The sequence below is a fragment of the Scatophagus argus genome, chromosome 22 (assembly GCF_020382885.2).
Source record: "Scatophagus argus isolate fScaArg1 chromosome 22, fScaArg1.pri, whole genome shotgun sequence".
NCBI lineage: Eukaryota > Metazoa > Chordata > Actinopteri > Scatophagidae > Scatophagus > Scatophagus argus.
In genome coordinates, this window is record NC_058514.1 from 6,193,485 (window position 1) to 6,220,679 (window position 27,195).

Sequence of the window (27,195 nt, forward strand, 5' to 3'; positions counted from 1 at the left end):
CAGGAATGCTCTGGATGGACAAGACAGGAAATACAGTAGAGGAAAGTACATTTACTCCTGTACTTTATATTTCCATTTTCCATTACATCACATTTGCAGTTCACTACATTTCAAAGGGAAGTGGTTTGTTTGGTTTTTACACCACTACATTTGCCTGACAGCTACAGTTACTTTACAGATTGACACGTTATTCTTTGGCTGCATCTCACGCAATTCGTGAGATTAATCTAACAAGGTGATCACCCAGCTAGGAAACTCTATGTTGTATAAAAAAGAAAACTGTGTTCATTTTCCTGATTTGTCCTTTTTTTATTTATTTATATATTTTTTTTACTCTTTGCTCCCCTCTTGTAAAATACTCTTTCTACCACTCAGGCCTCTAAAAACTAAACAAATCAAATGATCTGAGAGGTGAAAATGCTCACAATTTATAGACCTGCAGCCCCTCACAAAGAGCAGCAACGAGATTTTGCTTCATTTTAAGGAGTCACAATCAATGAAAGTTCACTAACCATTGATCTGATCTGACTGAACAGGCAGAAGACCAGATTGACTTCTTCCTTTGACCTTCGATCAAATGCTTCCAATTTTCAGCACCAGACACAGGTAACCAAAACCACACACACACACACACACACGCATTTGAGGCCACCCTCCTCTGTGATATCAGGGTCCACTCATCTAGAAAACATTAAGGGAATTGTTCCTCGAGGACCAGAAACTATCCGCACTCCACCGCCGCGAACGTCGCTTTCCAAAACGAAATCCATTTCTAATTGCTTCGCTCTGGGCTCTCTGAGGACTCACTTGAAACGAGAGCAATTTGCAGCCTTGATGCAGTTGTTTTCTACTTCACTCACATCAAGTCCAGGTGGTCCAAGCCTGAACTGAGAGGCAGCAGCACCACCATGTGGATTGGTACAGTATGTGTCTGCAGCTCAGTGCACTGCAAGGAAATGAATATGTATAAGAGGGGGTGCATTAATCTGCTGTTGGATCAGAGAGACACTCCTATTACACTCACATGATGAGATATTAAAACACAGGGATGCCTTCTGGAAGCAGAAAAGAAAAGATTTTAATTCATTACGTTTATATTCAACATCTGACCTGCACATACCCGACAACCCCTCAATCAAAGTCTGGCTAAAGCTACGTATAATAATGAAAACTTAAGTTATTTTGAAGTAAATTCTTCCACCTATCTTGATCAAATGTTTTGAAACTCCAACTGGTTTTAACACAACAATGAAGACATTTCTTACAGTAAAGACTGATCACATTGACTGTTAATGGTGTTAAATAGGAATCTTTTCAAAGTCAGTCCAGATTCAGCGAAGACGTCTCCAAACCGGCAGTCGTTCTCTCAGCTCGGGTTGAGCCCCGAAGCTTCACAGAGCGCAGATTATGACAGTAAATTATTCTTGAGACAGCTGACAGATTTTACCAGGAGAGTTGTGATATTAAAAGCAGGCTGATAGAATCGTAATATCTTGTTGTTATTATATTCTCAAGCCCTAGCTGAGAATATGGCTGACACAGCCCTCTTAAATTACTTTGGGTTCAGGGGAAAGTTAAGGGCACACAGAAGCTTAAATGGCAGCTCCCTAAAGACAAAGATGCTCAGAAACTGCACACAGTACATGAATGAATGCAAGAATTCACTTTATTATTATTATTATTATATATTACTGTTCCATCCAAATGTTCAATATTTTACTTGATAAATTACTTAAAGGCTAACTAGTAACCACTTATCAATTTGCTGTCAATTAAATTACAGCTCTGCTTGCAGCAAATGGGCTCGGTAAGTTCAGAGGAATATGATTTGTTAAAATGTTAAAAAAAAAGAAAAAAAAATCCTGCAATTATAAGCAGCATGTGCACACTCAACCATTTTTAATGCTGAATGGTTTTTAATTATTAATATTAAGTTAATAATTCAAAGATAGAAAGTCTAATTTAATGAGTTTTCATTTCAGGTCTTTAATTCCCTCATTACTGCACAGGCCAGTACAGCACGTGGCTTTTGTAAACTGAAATATCACAGCTAAATAATGAACTATCACATATACATTGACTGTAATGACTTATTGGACTTATCAGACTTATTGGATCTTATTTTTATATTTTGGTTATCATTTCCATCAGTGATAATAGAACTGTCTGATGGGAAAGTAACCAGCAGATAGACATGCATGCAGAAGTTATCACACAAGCTGTTCTAAACATGTTCACAAATGCGAATAAAATCTGTTGTTTCACAGTAAAATTACGTGATCACTCAACTATGGGAGGTAAGGTACTGCAGGTCAAAGCTGAACTGGGATTCTCCTTTATTTTCTCTCTTAAATAAATGTTTAAATTGTTTAAATTCAGCTTCTAGCCTGGCTCTCTCTGCGTTAACTGCGTGGGTTAAAATCAAACAAATGACATGCAGGTAACAACTGAAATGAATGTGCAGGGAGAGGAAAAAGCTAACAGGCTCATTGATTACCTCTAGCTACTGTAGATCAAATAAGAGAAGGAGTTTGGTGAGTTAGGACTCCTCTGTGTCTTCTTGGAAAATGGCCTCTGCCTTCACACTGTTATTATGATGAAGGTTACATGTTATCCTAACTCTAAGTGATGGTTAAAGGTGCAAAAATAAGAAAACCTAAGTCGTAAATTTTGTGATAATTTGCTGTTGTCCTCCCTGCGGACCAGATGTAACAGTTAACCTGGGCCAGGTGAGTCAGTCTACTCTGAAACATACACACACACACATACACACTATACTGCAGAGAGAGAGCTGCACCTGCTCTCTGTCTGCAGTATAGTGTGTGTGTGTGTGTGTGTGTGTGTGTGTGTGTGGACAGGCAGGATTAAAAGGTGTTTTGAGATGCTCTTGTAATCCCACAACAGCAGGACTGCACATATGTGCCCAATCAAAAGGACACACACACATACACACACCCATACCCACACACACTTGTATCTTTCTATTTTAAAATGCTCCAACAGTGCATAACTCTGCTCCCTCGTCTCCCTGGACTCCACAGCATCTGTTGCCCGTGGCGATTATCTGGTGATTACATGAAAACTGCAGCCAAATTCTATTTAGACTCATTGTCCTTTCTCGCTGTCCGTCCCTTCTTTTACATCTGTATGTCCTTCACCACAACACTCTAGTCCATCCTCCCACTATAGTCTCTGCATGTACACTCTCTCTCTCTCTCACACACACACACACACACACACACACACACACACACCCTTCTCTGCAGGTAAAGTAGTGATCTCTCCGTCACCCCAGAGACTTGAGTAACAGTATACTGCTGCAGTGGTACGCAGTTATGATATGTATACATATATATGCATATACATACATATACACACATACACACACGTACACAAAGTGGCCAAAAGTATGCAGACACGTGCGCCTGTTGTTGAGTACTTGTGCAGCCTCTAGTGGTCTCACTCTGCAGTGCAGTGCAGCTTCACTTGTGTAGACAGAATCCCCCTACAGTACAGTAGTTTTCTTCAGGTGCATATGCGGGTCTAAATCGAACAAGTGAAGCAGCATGTAGTAAATATGTGCTTCACATGCACATCATTTAGTGCATAAAGCTCTGCTGTCCTGAAAGGAAAATGATGTTTCATTTGGCTTGTGTTTCAAAAGTGATACATACACATACATAAACACATAAGCATGTATTAACACTTTGTCTAACTCACATATGCATCCAGAAACAGACAGACACACACACACACACATACATACAGACACACACACATATAAGCGCAGCATGTGGGCGGCATCCCCAGCGCTGTGAAACATCTTGCATCCCACATGCTTATATAACTCCCTCTCCACCTCCTCCAGCTGATCACTCATCACTTTATCACTTTATCCTTCGCCGCAAAGGAAAAACACAGCTTCTCTCTCTCTCGCTCTCTCGTTGAAATCAGCCAGCCGGGCGCCCTCTGCAATCGTGCATGATTTCGTTACACTTGAAGCATCAAAGGAGCACATCACTCCGATGGGATCGGGACGCAGCAAATCCCATCTCTCGTGAAGATTTTATGTTGGTAAAAATTGAATCATAAACCTGCACTACTTGTGACAACATAGGAGCTCAAATGTCAACCCTTGTTATCATCCCATATTACAAATATCTGCAAGAGAGAATCCAGTCAAGGGAAAGCAGCTGCAAACGTTCTACTTGCTCTATATTACTGCATCTTTTTAAACCGCTAACTTCTACAGCGAGACGAAGAGCTGTTATGACAAGGAGTTAAACAGAGAAAAAGCTAAAAGATGCTGTCAGGTCATGATATAACAGCAGAAATGCACCTCCTTCCTGTTTGTATTCCCAGCACGCATTGCAGAGTAATGAGGAGAAATGCCTGATGGGCATTCTGCACGCTACAGCCTCTTCATCCTTCCCTCAGAGGGAACTTTGACATCAACTTCAGCCATGTTTCAGACAAAAAAACCAACCAAAGGTCAGAGCTTGTTTGTGTGCTGATGTATGGGCCTCTGGTGTGGTGTATATATTGAGCAGGAGAAACTAATTCAGTCTGTCACAGAGGTGAAAGATGAAGAAAAGAACCATTCACCTCCGCACAGCCCCAACTGATGTCCTTTATTACTAGGAAAATATATCCATCAGTAGACCTCATTGAAGCTTTTTAAGTTAACATCTGTCCATGTCCATCTCTCATTACTTTCTTACTCCCCTATCCTCTCTGTGGCTCTCAACCCTGAGCTCGATCCTTCCTGACGAAGACATAAAAATGTAAAATCTGCTCTGGTCTGTAGCTGTTTACTGAAACTCTGCTTCATGCGTAAAAATTTGGTGGAGTTCCCCTTTAAAAACAGGTCACTAATATATAGCTTCATTTACTAAAACAAGCAGGCAATATTGAGCATTTGGTGGCAACGATTTTCAGCTGTGGATTAATACAACTTTGATGCTCTGGTGAGTTTATGTAAACTGGTGTACTACAAAGGAGGTTTCTGACACACACAGAGCCAATACTTTGGTCTTTTCATGTCGACAATGAGAAAAAAAATACAACACGATATCCTTTAAAGTGATCGGTTTTCAGTAAAGCACATAAAAGCAGGAAAGAAAAACGTCTACACGACTCACATTGATGAGCTCGATCTCCCAGATCTTCTTGACCAGCTCCATGGAGGTGTAACCGTTGATGAGGAAGGACTTGGTGTAGTCGCCGAGCTCCAACGACTCCAGCCATTCTGCCACCGACGTGGGGTTGTTGCCATCGTAACCGATAGGTCGCACCTTCGGCGAACACAGGAAGGGAGAAAAGTTTTACAGTTGTGGATTTGAAACTTTTAATTGGTTTTCTGCGGTGTGTTACAAGACTTTGACAAACATCTTGGACTGATGAAGATGTTTATTAATTCCGATGCATACTGGCTGCTTGGGAGTTTTCGTGAGGAAATGTCGGATGTGTTTTGTTGTTTTTCTGCCCATATGGTGCGCTGCCTTTGACCTGAAGCTTTGTATTGTCGAGCAGCTGGAATCTTGAGGTACACTCTGTACAAATACAGCCTACATAGCCATTTCTTACATAACATGACAGCTGTTTGGATTTTTTTTTTTTTTATGTTATATTTGATTGCTGCGTTGCACTTTTCTCCTTTTCTGTCTTCACTCTGCTGCAACAACCTCATTTCTGCATCATTAAAGATTTATTGTCTGCTAAAGAGTTTCTCCAGTTCAGCAGAGCACAGGAGACGCTGGGCTCTAACAGAATGGATTTCTACAAAATAGAGCACAACTTTGTGATTAAGTGTGGGATAAAAACCATGTTTTTCTCATATAATTGTGGTGCAAACAAGTAAACACAAGCCTAACATTTGAGGAAGGGCAGAACAGGACAGTAACAGCAGGGGATTATTGCCTTGGGTGAGATACTTTGAGAGCGTAGCAGATTAATTCATAATTCATTCACTTTTATTTTGACAGTCAAAACAGCTTCACAGAGATTGTGGTGCTTCAAAACAAACATCCCACATCCTCCACCTCAAGTTGAGCATATGTTTGCCTATGTGTGAGCGCAGACAAAAGTTAAAGGTTTTATTTTTATCAGCGTTTTGGGAAGTTTAGAGCGGGTGAGAAGAGAAGACTGGAGATCAAAGTTTTCTGGGTGTCTGGATGAAACCTGCTTATCTCTGAGCTCACACTCTCCCTTTTCTTTCTGTCCTCTCTTTTGCAGACTCCTTTTTACCCTGCTCTCTCTCCATGCAGTCACACACCTTTGATCTTACTTTCTGTCTCACAGACACACACTCACACACACACACGCACATAGATTTGACCTTGAATAAACTTTCCTGTGAGTCCGTAAGTGTGCTTTACATCGGCCCCTTTTAAAGCAGCAGTTGACATTTTGTCTGACATGTTTTTGTGACATACGCTTTTATTTGTCTGTGTGAATTTTACAGACAAAGGACGATGTGGATTTATATTCTGCAAAGTGTGAGCAGTGATCTCGTGCATTTTTTCATGAATTTCCCAACTCCTTGGCGCCTCGTTTATGTATTCTGCAGAAGGTGCAGAGGGAGAGCTGAGCACACACAGAGTTATATCACATGAAAAATCAGATGGGGCAGAAGATTTCCTGAATTTTATATTCAATAAAACAGGTTGGCTGCAGGTAGAAGTGAAACTCTCATTTGTATTGCGTTCACCTTACAGTCTCAACCTGGAAATACAGACTTGAGGTTGTTTAAGATTTTATGACATTATTCAACTTTCATGAGACTGACATTCCAATAAAGGCAGATTAGAAAGCTCAGATTTAGTGAATGTTAGTCTGAACTGTCTTGTTGGAGTTTGTGATCAGCTGCAGTACTGACCCTCGGCAGCAGCCGTATGGCCTGCAGGAGGCGTTGTCTGTGGGCCGAGTTGAGGATCCCAATCTCCAGCAGGTCCTGGTCCTCCACGACATTGCTGCCCTGCAGAGTAACAGAACAGCAGCTAAGGTTAGCATTCATGAAGCATTTCTCCACCCAAAGCTACAACGGTAGCACTCAGTGTTTGTGTCCTCACTGAAACAAAGTTTTGGTTGCAGCTCATTTTTAACAACTTTTTAAAGGACAATGTGCGAGTTTTAGCTCTTTAAATGAAAATGTATTCTTTGCATTTTTGCTGAGCATTTTTTACATGCTTGCTGTTATGGTAACCACACCTTTTAAACTGACATTGTTACATTATAGCCGGGAATTGTTTCATGTGATGATATTTTATTTTGCCAGCTCAGGCTGCGTGGCCCATCCAGAGGTTCTCAAAACAAAGGATTTGTTTGTTACTTTAGTGTGACTGCGAGGGAGAGAAAATGCATTAAACTTTAAAATTGAAAGCAAAAATATTCATTAAAAAGAAAAGAAAAAAAAGCACCCTGTTATCTTATTCCCAATTTCTCTCGACTCCACATCAACATATTAATATTCTCTTCAGAAAGTATTTTTCAGGTGCTTGTAATGCTGTTTACCCTACAAACTATCTTGCACTAACGGCAAACGTCCAGTTAGCAGACGTGTGCCTCTTGACGCAGTGTGTAATGTACGTATACGTAAGAGTATCATAAGCAACCTGACTAAGAAAAGACAGGAAAGCAATGAAATATCAGTTGCAAAGCTACAACCAATGACAGGAGTCGATGGCAAGTTTGATATTCTTATTCAAGACTCTGGCCGCACACACAACAGCCTGTATGAGTATCAAATTCAAGAGTCACACCTTTAATTAATCCAAAGCGAAACCTTAAGAGACCTTTCAGCCATCCGCCTTCCAGACAGCCAGAGAGCGAGAGTGTTGGTGCAGACAGATAATTAGAGGGAAAGGTGGGAAACAGGGAGGGATGGGAAGAGATTTGGAGTACATGAGGACAGCTGCAGCATAGAGAAAAGGCCAACTCAGCCAGAAGTACCATCAGGAGCATCGATTCTGACAGAAGTGAAAACTCAAGCAAGGTAATCACCCAAATGATGGTAAAGAAATAGCAGGAGAGGGACTGTGTGACCAGCCTGAAGGCAGTCCCAGGACTGCACACACACACACACACACACACACACACACACAGAAAGAGAGAGACAGAGAGAGAGAGAGGATTGAAGGATTATACCTGTCAGTCCCTCCACATCTCCTTCCTGTTAAAACACTAACGGTGATAAACATCTAAGAAACAAGGAGAAGAAGAAGCAGGGAGATACCAGATATCTGCTTTTTCCTCCATCTGCTTCACTTCTGCTCAGAAGTCGGCTATGGGGAACAGAATCGTAAAGGACATTTTGCTCGGAGGCTTTGACATTTTAATTCCAGGCTGGAGATATCTGTCGCTTAGCTTTCACTGCAGTCTCCTGAAGAACATTTGCCAAAGAAATCTCTGTTCAAGTGCTTGTGAGAGTCGTGTTCGCTGGCCCCAGTTCTCGATCATCACACGGTTAATTACACATATTAACATTCTAATGGGAGGACTGTGAACTGGCCCAGTCTACAAAATGGTCAAGACCCCAAAAAAGCAACCAAATTATCAAACATGGAACGAAGGTGGAGGGAAATGTTAAGTTATTCAAGAAATGTGGGAGCACTGCTCAAGTTAAAAGTCTAGTAACCAGAATTTAAAATGATCTCTCTGTTGAGTGGCCTTTGAGCAACCCATCTGAGCTGGTCCTGAAGGCTCATACTGGGGGGCTCACACATGTAAATATGTGGCTCTCCACTTATTTAAAAACATAAATGAGGAGGATGCAGGAAAAACCTTACGCAAGGACACTTAAAGTTTTACGGTAGAAAGATCTGTGCACTTGGTGTTAAACCATGTGGTAGTTTTGGTAATTTGTCATTTTGGATTAATTACCCATACTAATTCTTAATAAACTGCACAAACTGTATGAACACATCAGTTTGTCCATTAAACACTATTCTACAAGCCACGAAATCTAGCAACATGCCAGGAAAGACAAAATGAAGACATTGCTAGCTAGACTGATATAAAGAGTCTCATCTGTTGTGGTCTAATTGTGACCACACCTAACCGTGATATAGCATAGTACTGGCACCACAGAGCCAGGATACGTCACAGATGCAGCGAGTACGTTGGCATTGCTAGTTAACGCGGTGCGGATGTTAAAACACAAATTACAACTCAAACAAACTGTGCCCAGCCTGCACCTCACATATTTAACTATTCATTAACGATCAAATCAGATCAAACAGGAGATGAGGAATTGACCCAACAGATTTATTATGAAGTTCATTTGTCCTTATTGAAAGTCTTACTGTTTCCATTAGCGCATCTTAATTGTACCTATTTATTTATTGTCTATAGCACTTATCCGTCAGGATCACGGGGCTTAACTGTACTCTTCCAAATCATTTGTTCACCTCAGTTTATTAATCCATGTGCACAGACTGCCAAACCAAACACATGGTCTCATAATCCATGCTCTCATTTTATTGATCCATGCACTTTATTTCCACATCCTTTTTTCCCTCTAAAATTAACCTTAAAGAATGAATGTGTAAAGGGACAGTTCACACTAAAAAATTAAAATGGTACTCTGCCTGTGGTGCTCAAAGCACCAAAAAATAAATTTAAAAAACTCAGCAGTGATGTCTCTTTCAGGAAATCATTAGTCAAGATAATCCACAGCTCTCATCGTCAGCGCTTTCATGTAGGAACTATTTTCTGACTGTATAACTGTGCAGACGGAAGCAGGAGGGGGACAGGAGGGCGCCATTAATGTTTACGTCTCGGCCTGTCACAGGCACAAACCTTGTTTTTCTTTTGCAAAGCAACACGGCGCAGTTCGGCATTCCATTATATTCAAGAGAAGACGGACATCTCTATAGCGGATATCTCCAAAACTCTGCAACTCACACCAAAAACCATCTGGAAGAATAAATGGAGGATGTTTGATTTGGGGTGAACTGTCCCTTTAAAATGTCAGCAAACTTAGGAAAAACAAAACAAAAAAAAGTGATGCTGCTGCAGGCTTAACAGTTTAACTTTGTCTCCTCTCGGGGGCTCCACTAGTCTTGTCCCCGGACTGCTGCAGCAGGTCGTCCTTCCACATTCTCCTCACCAGCCTGTATCAGGGTCTCTGTGAGAACAGTGCAGTTCATAGATCAGCTCCCAGGCTGATTAATAAGCACAGAACAAAGCCGGAGCTGGAGTTACCACGCCACAACTTCACAGCAGAGTAATGATTCTCAGAGTCAGCACGGAGTAGACTGTGGGGGGATTCAAAGGCATGACTAATTGCTCCCTGTTGGGATCCTGATAGGAAGAGATAAAGTTCCTTAATGTTTATCCAGACCTATCCCATCCTGTTGTCCTCTCAGTGTCATGTTTGTCCCGTATCTGCCATTTCCAGGTGTACATGATGGATCAGGGGAGATCACACAGACACATCAATATTAATCAAATCAGGGTAAATGAGAGACTGACAACAGAAGAAAATAATATAGCAGTTTTCTGGCTCAGCTCTTCCTCCAAATGCCTCCATTGTTTTGTATTTTTTTTTTTGCACACACATGATATGCCCAAGCACTTGGTAAGCAGCTCTGATCTGAACACTAAAAATCTAGTTTGCTGGTGGCAGAAGGTGTTTAGAGTTGATAAAATTTCCACGGCCTGTGGCTGGTTTGCGATACTTTGACCAGACAGCTTAGAAACGCTGCAGTGGATCACAAACAAACAAAATGTGAATGTAGGAATTAAAATTCAGGGCAGGCAGGGGGTCGAGGCAAAACTAGAGATGGGGCAAAAATTCAGTGATGTTAGTGAAGGCCATGAAGGCCAAAAGGGCTTGTGCAGGTACAGATCACGTTCGGCCTACTGCATTTCTCTCTTCTGTTCCTTTAATGTCTGGCTTCATCTCTCGCCCCCCCCAATCATTTCTCTCTGTGCTCTGCTATCAAAGAAGTTGTCCTCCTTCCTCATTATTTGGTCGTCTGTCTCTTACTTAGGATCCAACTCTGTCCTTGCTTGCACTTTCACAAGGTGGCAGTTTGGTACTCAAGAATTTCTCTTTCAGAATAATAAATTTCTTTATGTGGAGGATTAGAGGTGCCACCTCTGAATGAAATATGGACAGTGGCAATATTTCACTTCAAATATTGTTGTTTCCTCCCTCTGAGGAACAGTTGGGTTGAATTAATTTCACCAGCCCTGAGGCTGTTCTTATCAGTTGCAGTTTCTTTAGCGCGCACCGCATGACATCAAGCGTTATCTGTTCATTTCTGTGATCTGTTTACACCTGCGCCCCCATTCATTTTTGTAATTCCATGTGCAAACCCAACCGCGCTCTACCTCTGTCTTCCACCTTTCTTTCCATTCATTTTGCTGCATGAATTCCAAATAAAAAAAGCATCATGATAAAAGGGCTTCGGTAGGAAATTCCCTCAACGCACACAACACGGTTTGTTGTGGTTTGTGGTGTGTTTCGGTGCCTTCGCAATCCACAAAGCATCAACAAGTTGTCCACTTCCATATTCTGGTGACATTTCCGCTGACATGCCAGAGTTAATTGAGATGTGTCTTAATGTTTGATGGTAATGACAAGTGTTAACAGACATAGTGTGACCGCAGTCAGAGGACTAAGCAAGGTGAATGGGCTCATTGCTACCCATAAACATTCCCAAGATCTGCTGTTAAGTGGTTTGGAACATGGAAGAGGTGCTGCTTTCAGTCACAAGCTGTTCTTATTCTGACTGGATGTGTTGGAGGAACACATGATGCCAGAGCAAAACAGCTTAGTATTTTGAGTCCGACTGCAATCGCAATTAGTCACTATTCTTACATTAACAATGGCTGAAATAGAGAAATGATGAAATGTGCAATGTGAAAGGTGTCGCTGGCGATGAAGCATGCCCCTCACTCCTTTCCAGACCAATTAGGCAGCTGCTTTCAGCTAAAAAAGCTCTAATAAACACACTGTATGCTACTGGCCCAGCACCAAACAACAGATGTGGAGCATTTAGCAGCTAAAGGACACCAAAACAGAGCTAAGATAATAGGAATGTTTGGCTCACGTTTGCCAGACGGCCCAAAATATGAGCCTGAATAACTGAAAATGAAATAGAAACTTTTAAAGCTGCAGTAATCAGTGTTTTCACATAACAGTGTGCCAATCTGTGTAATGTAAAAAAGGCCTCATCGTGATAAACCCACAGATATTTTCATCCCTTTCATCTGCATGGTTTCAAGATGTGGATGTTTCCAGCAGCTGACTTTGACGAACCCAGTGGTCACTAACTTTGTCTGTTTGCACTTTGTGCTCGGCAGATAACACCATCAGCCCAGCTACAACTAAGTGAAGAATATAGTGGAGAATTTAGCAGGTGGAGAGCCTGGCATTTCACTCAGGTGTCTGTAGAGTGAATAAGGTACTGATATCCGCCAGGTGAGCAAACAACATGACTTCAAATAAATGTGAAAGTTTTTATGTGTGACCACATCAAGTTCTGAAGTGACGATATATCACTGCTGTGTTTACAGCATGTTGTGCTGCCCCCAGGTGGCCAATAAAAGAAGCCAGATTTAAAAAAAAAAAAACAATGAATTTAAGTTAACTGTTCTTTTACTGACAGAAATGAAAAGCATAAACCTGTGCTACAGCTGACAGGATAATAATGCGTCCGACATCTTTTCTCCGTGTGTCCTCTCGGCCAGATGTGGCATGTGGTTTGTTAGTATCTTAACAGCAAGAGACCTGATGTCCATTTGGCTCATTTTGTGCAGCTACTGCATTTAGTCCGTGTCATTTCCGTTTGTCTCTAATAACACACACCTACACACACACGCAATAAGCTCTTTCTATATTAATCCGCTGTGCTTTGTGTCTGTCTGCCCCCCACTCCCGACTCATTTAAAATGGGTGTGACTGGTCTCCATACAGTGTCCTTCATATGAAACGCTGTTTCCATAACAACCACTCCGCCCCTTTGCTATCTGTCCATCAGTGAGGCAACTCATGTCCTCTACTGGCTGGTTAAGGTGACCAGACACGCCCACTATAATGACCCCCCATTAGCAGTAAATGGTAATGGTAGATTGGAATGGTCCACGTTTATGTGGACGTGTGCATTTCGGCGTTACAGTCCTGCACTTGAATGTGGCGCCCCTACGCGTACAGGTCAAATTCATTTGCAAACCAATCAGATGTACAGATGAACCTGAACTGGCTCTTAAATGGAAACCTTTCCTTTTCTACTGCGCGCTGACTTGTTCCAGTTTGAATCTGCAATTTAACTTGATTTCCCATACTGAGTGATGTTGAAATGAATTTGACCCGAACCTCTCCTTGAAGTATCCACAGCCAGTGATAAAAAGGAGCGCTGCAAATACCAATGTAATCCCTGTAGCCTGCACCTCAACTGCCTTAATATCAATTTGTGGCAGTCAGGAGTTTTCCCAAGGTTGGAAAACACTTACTGCCTTCCTGTTTAGTCGGGAACAACAAAACGGGGTTAAAAACTCCACTCAGCAAGTGGGACACAAACAAAAACTTTAAACAGAAAAAGAGCCGGAGAGGCCCAGGCACAAAAAGGACTTTGAAGTCATCTAAGCAGTTTTATCTTAGCTCTTTTCAATATTAATTGTATCCAAAGGCATTTCAGAGCAGACAACTGAGCTATTGAGAAACACTTCTAGACAAGACGGACGAGACCAGGAGAGCAGAGAAGTCTCTCAGAAGTACTGCCAAAATTATTAGCATCTATAAACTATAAAATATGTTGGTACTCTGATATGAGGGCATTTATGTGTGGGAGTGGAAATGAATGGAGGGTTCAGCTGGGGGGCATTACTAACAGAGAAAAGACATTTTGAGCTAATGTTGATAGTCTGACATTAACGGACAGGCGCACAGCTGCTACAACGATGCATGGAAAATGGCACAAATAAATAAGTTTTAATTCAATATGCGGCAGACAACATTTGGAAGAAGTGATCTCTGCTAAGATTTAAAAAAATAAAGCGTGAATTTGAATTTAACCGGAAGGTGGTTTTTGAATTACTGTCGACAAAATAATTAGCTGACACAAATAAATTTGGCCGAAAGGCTGAAATCAAAAGTTTGGACAATAAAGGCAAAGACTGAAAGCTTCTTTTCCTGAATTAGAAACACATGTATACTTGTAAGTAAAACACAGACTATAAGTCCATAATTTCTGCTGTTTACTACATGTAAACTGTACACCACAGCTTGTAGAAAAACATTTATGCTGGGTGTGCAGGTATTACTGTACACTCTGCAAGGATTTAGAGGGATGAAGAAATGCTGAGAAATAATCCTGAGATTTTCTTTCTTTTTTGTGATTCTTCTCACCTATTTCATGTGTAGCTAGCGGTTTTTCTCCATGTACTGGGAATATCACCACTGCATTCAGCGTATGTATTATTTACTTTGTTTTCTTATAGGCTCTGGCAACATATTTCTTGATCAAGTCATGCAATAAAGCTTTAATGAATTGAAGCGACATGAGGAAAAAACGGACAGAAGGAGGAGCGAGTACTGATGAGGCTCGTGCAGTGGGCTGGTGGACTGGCTAATATGAGGGGAAAAAATGATAATCAGCCACCGCAGAGATCAGACGAGGAGCAACAGTGTCCTCAAACACACAACTGAAGGCACTTTCTATCTGCACCACAGCCAGTTAATCTGCATTAAATCCTCAAGGATGGTTGCGTAGAAAAAAAACAAGGCCAAAACCATCTACATACACAGTGACCACGTGTGGGGGGAAAACACAGGCAAAAAAAGAGAGATTCACTGATTTCCTCCTGTTGCCAGGGTAACCAAATGAACAGATGCGGGTCACACTGAGTGGAGGACCAGAACGCACACACATCTACTTACAAAGATACATGAATACTCATCAAATGCCTACATACATGACTCATTGACCTCGTGTCAGAAAGGAACATTTATGCTCAAAGGGTCGAAGTCAAATGAATGTCATTATAGAAAGCAGCTAGAAGCCCAATCTCAAGTGTACAAAACACATTCTCCTTTACTGGATGATAAAATGCTCTAAGACTATGAGTACTTTAAAAACCCTTTGAATAAACCCTTCTTCTTGATCCTGGAAAGTTGCCATTTTGAAGATACGCACAGCAACAATCTGCAACTTCAGATAAATTCATTAAGTCAGCAGCCCTCTGCTGTGTCTCCCATCTTTCTGCCTCTGCTGCAGTTTCTCTCAGTTTGCCATCATGACTCCTCTTTGCATTCTCCTCCGTCTCCTCCTTTCATAGTTCATCGTTATCACTTAGCCTCCGTCTTCCTGTGGATACAAGTCTTACTCACCCACGCATATGCACACACTCACGCCAAAATCAAGAGTTTCTGAATGTAAAAAGACCCAGTGAGATTCTCTTCCTACATCACTACAGAGCGGACCTTTGGATAAAACAGAGGATCGGGCGTTCTGATTTGCAGGCTACAGGTGGTTGTATTTCTATGCCTCCAAGTCTACCCAAAAACCCTGAAATGAGCATGTTTTTACTAAGCATTTTTTTTACTGTACTGTGAGCATGTATGGCTGCAGCTCAATGCTGGAGTTGTGGCGTAGGATTTCTGTGCGTAGGAGGACCTCACATGGCATCAGTGGGGAGAGGCAGCGATGATGGGAAACGAAGAAAGAGAGAGAGAGAGAGAGCAAGAGAGGGAGAGGGAGAGGATGACATAAATGGGAGGAAATCTAATAAATGAAAGAAATCAGAGTGAAGGAGAAGACTAGTCTCGGTAATCACTGAAAAGAAAATGATGAGAGATGATGAGCTACACCTAGGGGAGCAGACAGAGCTTAGAGGGAGGTGACACAAACAGAGATTACACTGAAAACACAGTGGAAGAGCAAACAGCCAATGCACGAGATAAATAATGATATATGAACATATCCCATCCTAAACTCCAGCATCAAGATCTCCTCTGCCTCCTTTTTCCTCCAGAACACTTGTGAAACCACTCACCATGAACTGGACGTTGTCAAATCCATTGGCCAGCAGGTGGTTCTCGTATTGGACCAGGCCGATGGAGTCGAGCCACTGGCCCACGGACTGCAGCGGGCAGCGGGGACCTATGAGGGGGTGGAGGGGCAAACGCTTCAGTAGGGAGTAGCCGTCCACGCGGTAGCAGCGGCAGTCCGGCTGAGACAGTTGACACTGCCACATCATATTATGGCGGGCAAAGTGGCTGTCGAAGGAGCCCGCCATGCTTTTGGGGAGTCTTTTGGCAAGGCAGCAGGTGGAGGAGGAGAATAAAGGGAAGGCAGGTACAGAGGGGGGGAAAGGTGGAGAAAGAGGAAGGAGGAAAAGGAAGAAGGAAAAGCTACGCTAGAGGCATGCTGAGGATGGAGAGGGGAGACAGCATGCAAGGGTGCAAGTGGGTAGAGGGTAGGGTAAGGCTTCCAGATGCTGCTTTCTCTGAATCCAGCCAGAGGGAGGATGCGAAGGGGGTGAAGGCTGAAGTTGTATCCAGAAAAGAGATCCCGTCCTGGGGTTAAATCCTGCCAGAGGTGGGTGATGGATAAGACGGGAGGTAAAGATCCGCAAGCAAAAGCGTCAGACTGTGCGTTTGTCGCTCACAGCGCGGCAGCCGCTTTCTTTTTCAGCTGTTGCGCTCGCTTGGCTGATCCCTTGAGCGTATGTGTATGTGAGTGAGTGTGTGTGTGTGTGTGTGTGTATGAGTGTGTGCGTGTGTGTGTGGTAGAGAGAGAGAGAGAGAGAGAGAGGGAGAGAGGGAAAGAGCGAGAGCTGCCTGCACTGTAGATTTCTCTTTATCAAGTACTCCCACTCATCTGTATGCTTCTGCAGGCTTCTCTCTCTCTCTCCCTCTCTCTATCTCTCTCCTTCCTCTGAGCGCTGCTCTCCTCCCTCATTCCCTCACTCTCTCTCTCTCACTTTCCTCTGTCTACCTCCTGTCTCTATCTTCTCTCAGGGTGTCGATCGTCACCCTTCTCTCTCTACATATATCTGGCTCGCTCTGCTGATAATAGCCATCACAACAGCTCCAGCTTCTTTGTCTGCAAGAAGCCAAGCTCCCTCCCACTCACACACACACACAAACCCTGCTGAGTGTATGTATGCAGGCACATCTATATGTTTGTGTGTGGTGATCTGTGGTGTTGCTGTGTGTGTGTGTGTGTGTGTGTGTGTGTTATGGTGATGGTGTTGGGCTGGTTTGGCACAAACAGGATTCCTCCCTGTGGTAACCATGGTGGTTAGCAGTGAATTTGCATTCATAGATGAAAAGGGAGGGAGGGGGGAGAATCAGGGGGTGGAGGATGAGGGAGTTAATACAGGAAAAGGGAATGTAAATAGAGATGAGTAGTGGAGGATTCAAGGTACGCAGGTGGAAAAAAAAAACAAAAACAAAAAAAACAACCAGGGATTTAATGCACACAAGAAAGTAACAGCAGAATCACCCACATACAAAATAATCAAGATTTGTATGTAGTTTTGACCAAAGTTCCTATTGGTTAAGTCGTCATTTCTCTGGAGATCCACATGTCAGTTATTCATCATTTAACTCACAAGATCTGTTACTTAGCTTCTTATCAACCAGTGAGTAACAAAGATGTTTAACTGCCTTACCTGTTTCGTCCCTCTCATGTCACTGCACACACTTCCACCCTCCACTTCCCACAGCCACTACTTTCATCTGTCTTTAGCTCACTGGGACTGTGCTTGCTAACAGTTTTTGGCTTGGAACCCTTGAAATGAAGCAAATTTCTACATGCAACTCATCGTCACCGGTTGCGCAGTTAACCCAAAGGTTATTTATTAGGCCCAAAGGTGTACTGTTATTTCATCATTCATATGGAAAAAGTCTGAAAAAGAAATTAAATTGTGCGCACGTTTTGGTGGTGAACTCGGTTTAACTGTGTGACCCAGTGTAGGGTCTCGACCCACTTGTTGGGAAACTCTTCCATTGGGTGATGCCCAGCTGGCTGATATCTGGGAATCCTGAAATGTATCCAACTGACAGGCTCAATGCCAAACTCCTCTTTATCACATAATCAAAATGACCATTGTAGACACCAGTTACAGTTTACAGACTCCAGCTCTGGTTCAACTTGATCTACTGCAGCTGCCATGCATTGCAGTTTTAAAATGGCTAAACTCTTTCTAGAAAACCTGTCTGAGAACCCAACAGACTTTGTTGTTGCCATGTTGCAGCGTTAACAGATCTTAGCTATTATTTGATGAGTATAGTTTTATCACAGCCAATAGTCCTAAGAAGACCCAAGTTATAATATATGAGAATTCTCCTTTAATCTGGACTTACTCACATCACATCGTATGTATTTTACCTGAGGTGTCCTCCTTGATTTCCAATCCACTGCCTATTCCTGCCCCGATGGAGCTCATAATCTTGTCGATCTGAACAAATGGGAGAGAGAGGCAGAGACAGAAGCAGAGTTTCAGTGGGACGTACAGCGTGTGAAAGAGAAAGTCATTTTCCAGTAATAAGGCTAACCCCTATTTCTGGATTCAAGTGTCACATAACATGATCATTACGCCAGCCAGCGCACTGAATGTCAGTCATTCCTCTGTGAATTGAGAGAAGCATGGAGGAGCAGAAGGGGAAATATGTATTAGAGCAGAGATGAAGGAGGAAGACTGGATTGGATGGAGTTACACTGGCTTCATTAGTGTCTGGCTGCTGGCTGTCGACTGGTCATCTCTGACCATGGACCTGCTGCTAACTGCTGAACTATGCAACCTGCACATCCATCCACCTGTCAGGACTGCTGGCTCACCATAGGTCAGAGAAAACTGGCCTTGCTGCGACTGGTCTGAGACCAGTGTCTAAAAGGGCCAGGTGGGACAAATGCAAACAGGGTTTACAAGCTGGCAGAGCATGAAGGTTGCCTCGTATCTGAATACCTGGATAAACAGGTAGCCGTTTGTGCATGTGTCACTGCACACAAAGAATAATTCACATGCACTTTGTATACAGAACCCAAAGGCTAAACAGTGACTATATGTTGATGAAAAGACAACTGAGGCTGAGCTAATCAATTATTTTACATAAATTATGAATTAAATGTGACCAACATTTCGCTACAGGCTCTTAATTACCATCCAAACAACCACAAATCTAATACTTCAGCAATTTTCAAGGTAAAGCCAGATTAAAGCAGAAATTTGTATCATACAGAATCCACCTTAATTATGCCTGTAGCACTAATGGGTATGAATATCTTCAGATCATTGACTGTTGTGGGAGATCCCTCGTGACTCGACTCTTGCTAATGATGCAACACTTTTGAGCATGTGCTGCAAATAGAGCAACTTTGTGATTTTTTTCCCCGATCCCCTCTGAAATCTCCATTATATCACTCCACAGTTTCCCTGAAGCCATCTTATCTCATCCTCCCGTAGCACGCAATTAAACAGGAAAGGTCACCTTAATTGCTGAGGATTATGGGACACTCCATATGGTAATTCATCACCATCAGCAAGTTATGAGCTATGTTGTGGAAATAATGAACATACACATGCAAATGTGGAAAGGCGTGCACAAATGTACTTTCACTCACATGCATCATTTTAAAAATAGAAAGACCAATTAAGTCAGAATTATAGCTATAAAATAAAATGGTGTGAGATTCTTTATTTTTAACAAGCATCAGCATCTGTTTGCAAAAGTGCGTGTGTTCTCTGTGTTGTGAATGATGGCCGCTGAGCAGAAGCTAATGTGTCTGTGACCCAGCGAGTTTGTAAAGGGGCGCGATCCAACAGGGGTATCCAGTCAATGGATCACATCTGTGTCAGAGACCCTTTAATACTGAGGACGCCCCAGGCACAAACACACCGAGACCAAAACACACAGCACCCTCGACCTCCACTCTCTACCCTCTATAACAGAAACTGCTTTCTGTCTCGTATCTGGTCTTCCCTGCAGCTCCAGTGCTGGTTACAGAAGAAAATCAATGTGGGAGCATGTTAAATTAGCACCGAAACTCCTTCTGCACTTTTACTAGCCGAGCGGATTTCAAAGGGAGGAAGAACTGAAGCAGCTCACAGAGGTTTTATGCTAATCTGTCTCCAGTTTGAAGAAATTTTTACAATGGAAACACATGTAATGTAGTGTAGGGACCAATTAACCCTCATTTAATATGCCAGTTGATCTTAAACATCTGGTAATAAGCCGTACAAATAGAGGAAAAAATAACCCTCTGCTTACCTCTTCCCACTCGGCAGTGAAGGAGGGCGTTCTCTCCAGTCTTCCTCCCGGGCTGGTACCTTCTCCTGGGCTGGGACTTCCAGGCCCCTGGCCACGAGACCCAGACCCCCAGCTGTGCTCCTCCTGGACAACACGAAAACCAACAGCTTGTTTTCAAGCATAATGAAACTACAGCCAAATATTTTAACCTTAAAAACATGAACAACTTAGAGACAGCCAGTACTCATCAAAGTTTCATCTATAATGAGACATTTTTCATCAAACAGACTATGGATTGAGTTTATACATTATTTACTAAGAATTAAAGAAGTTATCTCATAAAATGTGGTGCACAGCAGGGAGCACATGTGGCCCAGTTTAGCGAGTTATTTAATTGGTTGAACTGGTTTCTCAGCCTTTCTGAAGTTGCTCTGCATGACATAGCAAGATGCAAACTACCTACACGTCTGCATAATTTATACAGCTGAATATTTACAATGACTGCATTTGCTTTCATGTCTAACTGAGACTCTTCAATCTTATAAATGCTGGGCTCTATTTTATGAATCATGCTTTGATTAGACAGAAGTGAAATCAGCAACAACTCACCTGTATGGGAGACACAGCTACCAGGTTGGAATCGGACTTGGACAGAGACTTGGACAGCTGCAGGTCCAACACACTGCGGGGCATGGACCTCATCCTACCCAGGGTGCAAGCCCTCTCTTCGTAGCCAGCACCTGATGAAATACCCTTGGGCACCCCTCCTGTCCCCCGTACCTCTGGAACTTCTCCGTTTTGACCAAAGTGAGAAGAGGGAGGGTGGTCCAGTGTAGACCAGCCACGAGGTGGATCCAACTGCTCACAGTTCCTTGTCTGGGCCTGGTCTTGGTTGACTCTAGTGTGGAAGATAGTCCGGTACACCACCTGTGGCTTCTGGGGGTCGGTGGTGGTCAACTGAGCCGAAGACTCGCTCCCTGTCCTGACCTGAGTGGGTCCTCCTCCGATCACAATGCTGAACTCCGGGGTCTGGAGCAGGCTGCTCGGGGCGTCTGCAGAAGCATATTTGCGGGGTTTGGGGTTGTAAAGATGGTAAGGCGTGTCAGGGGTTTCACAAGCCGGGGAAGATCCATGAAGGAGGCCTGCAAACTCCTCTGGGATGTGGCTCTTCCTGCGCTCCTCCAACAGAGCGCTGGATGTAGAGGAAGAGCAGAGGGGAGGAGGAGGAGGGTCTCGTTGGTATGGTCCGTCGTCTGCAAGAAGGACCGACACACAAACATGGACTGATTAGGATTAAATCATGCAGATTAGCATAAAACGGTTCTGTCACAACAATGATACACACTAGTGAAGTTACTCTACAAGAAAAAGATCAGGAATTCACACTCACTGCACAGAGAAACAACACAATAATATTTTCAACTGTAGAGAAAAATGCTTATTAGACAACAGAATGGAGAGAGAGAGAGAGTGAGAGAGTGAAACAGTGAGGCGGAAAGAAAAGAAAACACGGCAAAACAACCAAAGCTGCAAATAGGAAGATAAGAGCGAGGTAACACATCCTCTGCTTCCCTGCTGAAACGATGTTTGTTTCTCCAAGGAAAAGTAAAAGAACTCCTGACTTTGATTTTACACTTCCGCTCCTTCACCGTCTGGGTGTCTGAACCTGTGCACGTATGCATGAACTCATCGGGGCAGACGTTCCTACACAACTGACTGGTTTTCTTTTCATTTTGTTTTTTTTTGAGGGAATGCTTTTATGGCCCACTCACTGTCTGTGTGCACTGGGGTGAAAGAAAAGCCGCTGAAAGCTTCCTTTGATTCTCTGCATATTAGTGTTCATGTAATTGTGGCTGCATGTCTGAGTGTGTGTGTGTGTGTTTCTGTGCGCTGCTGCTTAACTTGCCCGTCGGTGTGTGAACGCGCATGTTCACATCTGCAAACAAGTCACACCTGAGGGCACAACAATTGTCTCGTGTATTGAAAAAGATGCGGTCCTCGTGATACGAAATGCAAAATAAGAGGTGCATTATTTATTCTGATTCTTCCATGATTATTTATTACACTCTGCCAGAGCAGTGACACTGTCAAATCATAATGATTAATCTTCAAAACAAGACTGTAGCGAAGGAATAACATGATGTTCCAGTGAGATTCAGCTTGTAGATTAGCTCCTCAGGGGATCTAAACTCATTCTTATTTATTTATAGTTTCACAAAAAAGGTCTCTTATGCAGTGTGACTAAAACTAAAGGAGTTACCATTAGTAGAGTAGCAAACTAAGCATGAAAGACAGAATGAATGACAGCCAAAGACTAAAGAACAGATGGATTTAAAGGAAGTTTTGTGCATTCTGTAACATTTCTTCGTCCTTTGTGTGGAGCGGATGCAGCATATTAAAAGGACTGTACCGCGTGTTTCCAGGTTATCATTAAAGCTCTCTAACCATTTTAAATTACTAATCGATGAAATAACTCTCTGTAATGTGAAGTCCACTGACAATTAACAGCCAACTCTGTTGTTTTATTTAAGCCTCACATCAAGTCAGTTTTATAAATGCTGCCCAATTATCACAAATCATCACAAATCCTTCCTTAAAGCCTTGATTCAGCTGTTGGTTGCAACTTTGACAAAAATGAACGCACCTGCCCAAACACGAACACGTATCCGTTAAACCTGCCACAGCATCACCTAACACTGTCTAAATGTATGAAAATAAAACTGTGTGTTTGTGTGTCGAGCCCAGCTCTCTCAGTTTCCTGTCACTTGTTTGTTATCAGCCACGCAAATAATCTCAACCACAGATCGGTAACGCACACACAACATCTCAAAATCACGTAGCCACTTGAATGGACAGAAACAGTGCCTGTCCACACTCACATAAATGCAAACTCTACGGTCCTGTAATCAAAACTGTCACTTGAATAACTGCGTGCACCCCCCCACCACACACACACACACACTGAATTTACAATCTAATCATCTGACTGCGTAGTCCTGCTGGCTGCCACCTCCTCAACCCCACACACAGCCTCTGTTGTCGGCCAGTTTTAGCTAATGCTTCCACGATGGTCCTCTGCAGATTCAGAGATTGGCCTAAGAAAATAAAAGCTCGTCAGAGTCACTAACTGGCATCTCTCGCAGTGATTAAAACAGGAGCCCATTTTGGAGGAATAAAAGTGGAAGAATATTAACATCAGTCCTCGAATGAAGAGCCATTTTGTATCGTTTGAAATGTGAATGTTGCTGCTCCTTAACAGTCTGCTGTGTTTAAAAGTATGAAACACCCATTAACAGCGTTCAGGTGATCAGAGCCGAAAACCTGACTCATCCTCAACTGTGGACTGAATTTGTCATTATTTCCTACATAAGCTGAAAGCTCTTTAGACATGACTAATCCCCAACATTTTACAGGATAAACAGGACAAAGTGGCTGAAAGATCAACCTTTTGTCCTCAGCAGATTTTTCTGCCTGCATTGTCTTCAAAGTGATTGTCACACTTTGGCCATAATCAATCAACAGCACCAACAGCTGACATCAGTAAATCCATTTTTTTGGGAGTTATTAAAGTCCCGTAATTGCAATTAATTTTAAATATACACCAATAAACAGACAAGCAGCATTTTTTGATTTAACTGAAACAACCTGAAAGTGGTAGGTGTGATTAACACAAACAATTCCTACATTCTGACTGCACTGTGAAGGCATCAATAAGTTACATTATATTTTTCATTCACACTCTGTTCTTTCTCTGTGTGCTTCTGTGATCCCTGTCGCACATTTCTTTTGCAGTCCTTTATCACTCTCTCCATGCTTCTCCTCTTTTTAAAAATGAGAACCGTTGGCAACAGGTGAGCCTGTTGGTCGCTATGGCAACAGAGAGCCCCAGCGCCAGCATCTCGGCGCCAGTTTTTTTTTTGGGCGGCTAAGTGTCGTCGGCCTTTGGGAGAGCGAGGGAAAAGTGTGTGGCTGATAAACACAGCAATCAAATCAGCAGTTGTGTGTGTGTGTGTGTCTCTAGACAGAAAAAAGAAGCGTTACACAAGTAGAGCTGATAAATCTGTGAGTGCGTAAAGTAAAAATCAGAGTTTTTTTTAAAAAGTTTTCTGAAAAAACAAAAAACAAAACAAACAACCCCCAACCCAACTTATTTCAGGTGAAAAGAGAGAGAAAGTCTTACATCTGTTGAGCTGATGAGAATTATTGATGCCGTGCCAACTTGCGCCAGCCAAATTACAGGATGGATAACACTGCAGAAGCGTAATTTGGCTCAACTCAAGCAGGGAAGTCTTGCTCCTCTTCTTCTTACCCTGCAAATAATCAATAGTCTTCCTCTGTGTATTGTTTCAGCCTTCATCACTGATCCATTTCTGAGCCGCCCGTAGATCACACTGCAACTCCGCCTCACACTGACTGCTGTGTGTGTGTGTGTGTGTGTGTGTTTCTTACCTGTGCATCCAGGCTCAAATTAAGCCACTATCACACCGTGCATAGTCATGGTATGTCCCTACTCCTGAGCAAGTACTAAGTACTACTGAAGTATGACAGTCCTAGAATCACACAGTGAAACGGCAGCTGCATCGCCCTGCATACCTGCATTTTTATTGCGAAACAAGTATGCAAAAAAACAACAACAACAAAAAAAAAACCCCCAAAAAAACACACATGCACAAGTTGTGGCATGCAGCCACTGAGCTCAGAGCCCGATTGGTATTTGGATAACTTGTGTTCATCACGAGACAAACAGCCACGCATACCTTACATGTTTGTGCAACAAATGGATGTCTCAATATGACTCACAGGTATAGAATTAACTCTGTAATAGTTACAGAAGAAAGGTTGACTAATCAATAATATTATTCATCGACTGACACGATGATGTGTGAAGAAGTCATCACTTCCTCAAGTTTATGGCAGAACCTTCAGGTTTGTATATCTTCCCTCCACTCACCTATCAGTGGAAGAGAGGCAGAGAAGAGGAGAGTGGGTGGAGAGAAACTGATCTGAAACTGAACCTAAACAATATCTGTTCTACCAGACTGTCATCTATTTAGAGAAACTACTCAAAATCCATCACTCCTGGGGTATACATTAAAAGCATTAATTGCAGATGCAGATTTATTTCGAGTAAACATGAAACACTAAAAAATTACCATCACAGAAATTAAGCATCAAGTCTGTATATTTTTTGTCTTTTGGTGCAGTTAAAATGGCTGACTGGCGTCTGTCTGAAGTTTGCGTTACATACACGTGTGTCAAGTGGGAAAAAACGAAGACAGTATCTGTCGTTTATGACAGTAAACATGAAGCTACTCTGACATTAAATATGCACTAACAAAGTGTACCTTTGTCATCCCATAACACAGACTGCAACAGACTTTTTTTCTCAACGCTGATGTGTAGCAGGTTTACTGTCTAATTTGAACGACTTGCTGGACGATCTGTATAGTTAATAACGTAAACAAGTCTTCACTATTGAATCAGGCCAAAGCTCATGTAGGCCTTTGCTGTGCCTCTCTAATGTGCAGTCTAAAGACAGAGGACATACTTTTAAAAACGACTAAAATCACTCATTTGATTAGTTAGAATACATGTTTATTTCACAACATCCTGTTGTGACATGTCAGATTGTTATGAAAAAGGTCTTGATGTTCACAAACAAACACCGACCCATCTAGGAGTTTGCTTATTATGTCACAAATAAAAAGCAAATATGATTTTTCTGAGACTTATGATCTTTTTTGCAATTGTTTGTTTTCTAATGCATTGTGGGACGGTTAATAATCCGTGCAACGTGTTTAGCAGTGATATGCTGTACTGCAGTGAGATCTGGTCTGGTGTTAAACCAGTGCATGATGGTCTGTAAAGCAAAAGCTCGTCATTTTCTCCATTTCTCCCACAAGAAAACAACTTTGCAGGAGTGAGACTTAATTTCAGAGTGTCCTATAAGGGACCTCAAGTCTAAATGAAGGCCTTCATATATTAACTGAATCCAGAAAAAGATTAAATGAATGGAAGGTGAAAGCAGCGTGAACAGTAAGAGCTGAAGGGAGATAACATCTGCAAAGACATAATATATCTCTGATTTTCCTTTCCTTTTAGACATGCCACAAGATTTAAGGGTGTGCTTAATTGCCCGTCACTAAATGTTTGCTGCACCGGTGGTCATCAGCACCGGTTAGTTGTTCAGGATCGACAGAAATAAAACAGAAGAGGAGGGAGAGAGGAGGAAGAAGAAGAGAATGGAGGGGGGTCAAGCTAGAGATGTTGAAGAAGGCTACTCGGATCTGACTGAATGGAAAACAGTGTTTGGATGGGAGGAAAAAAGAGTTACGAAGAGGCAAACTGTAGCAATGCAGCACAACTGAAAAGAAGGCGACTTGACGAATGGCAGCGAGGCTGAGGGAAAGTGAGGGGGTGGGCGGGGAGCACGGAGCAGCGAATGACAGAGGAGCGAATGGCAGCTCAGGGACAATGAAGAGAAATAAGGGAGTGACAGAATGAGAGATTGAATGACGGAGGGAGAGAATTTAAAGAGTAAGAGACACAGAGCTGGAGGTTATAATGTCAAAATGGGAGGAAAGAGAAACTGGGCAGGTGGGAGGGAAGACCTGATCTGTCATAGTAAAGTCATTCAGTCCACACAGTATCACAGCAGTACATTAGCAGTTGGGTTTCTGCTAAAAGATTATGTATCAATAATCTGATAAAACCTCCTTCATCATCAGTTTTCACACCAACTGAGGATCTAATGTTCATACATGCTCTGAGTTCTTCTACATATCCAATAACTCCTGCAGTGAAATGCTCATGTGGGTCGAGTCTCTAGATGGGAGAAAATAACTCATTCGGGTGTGTGGCGGGTGGATGAAAACGTACGAGCGGATTGGGACGATGTCAGAGCCGATCCAAGCCTCACTGGTGTGTAATAAGCAGAGAGCATTTTAGTAAGATGTAAGCACTTTGTACTTATTATTCAGGCTTTCTCTTCT

The 27,195-nt window shown here is 42.5% G+C and overlaps 1 protein-coding gene across 5 annotated transcripts in view; it reads right to left on the reverse strand.

Moving 5' to 3' along the window:
• Positions 1-27,195, reverse strand: part of anks1b (ankyrin repeat and sterile alpha motif domain containing 1B) — a 188,813-nt gene that overhangs the window by 31,201 nt on the left and 130,417 nt on the right. For all 5 annotated transcript variants that reach the window (XM_046378605.1, XM_046378604.1, XM_046378603.1 and 2 more), the window contains 6 exons: positions 20,813-21,456; positions 20,225-20,347; positions 18,345-18,414; positions 16,003-16,109; positions 6,878-6,976; positions 5,142-5,294 (listed from right to left, as the gene is read on the reverse strand). In XM_046378605.1, coding sequence (XP_046234561.1) covers positions 5,142-5,294; positions 6,878-6,976; positions 16,003-16,109; positions 18,345-18,414; positions 20,225-20,347; positions 20,813-21,456 — 1,196 coding nt within the window. The remainder of the gene's footprint in view (positions 1-5,141; positions 5,295-6,877; positions 6,977-16,002; positions 16,110-18,344; positions 18,415-20,224; positions 20,348-20,812; positions 21,457-27,195) is intronic.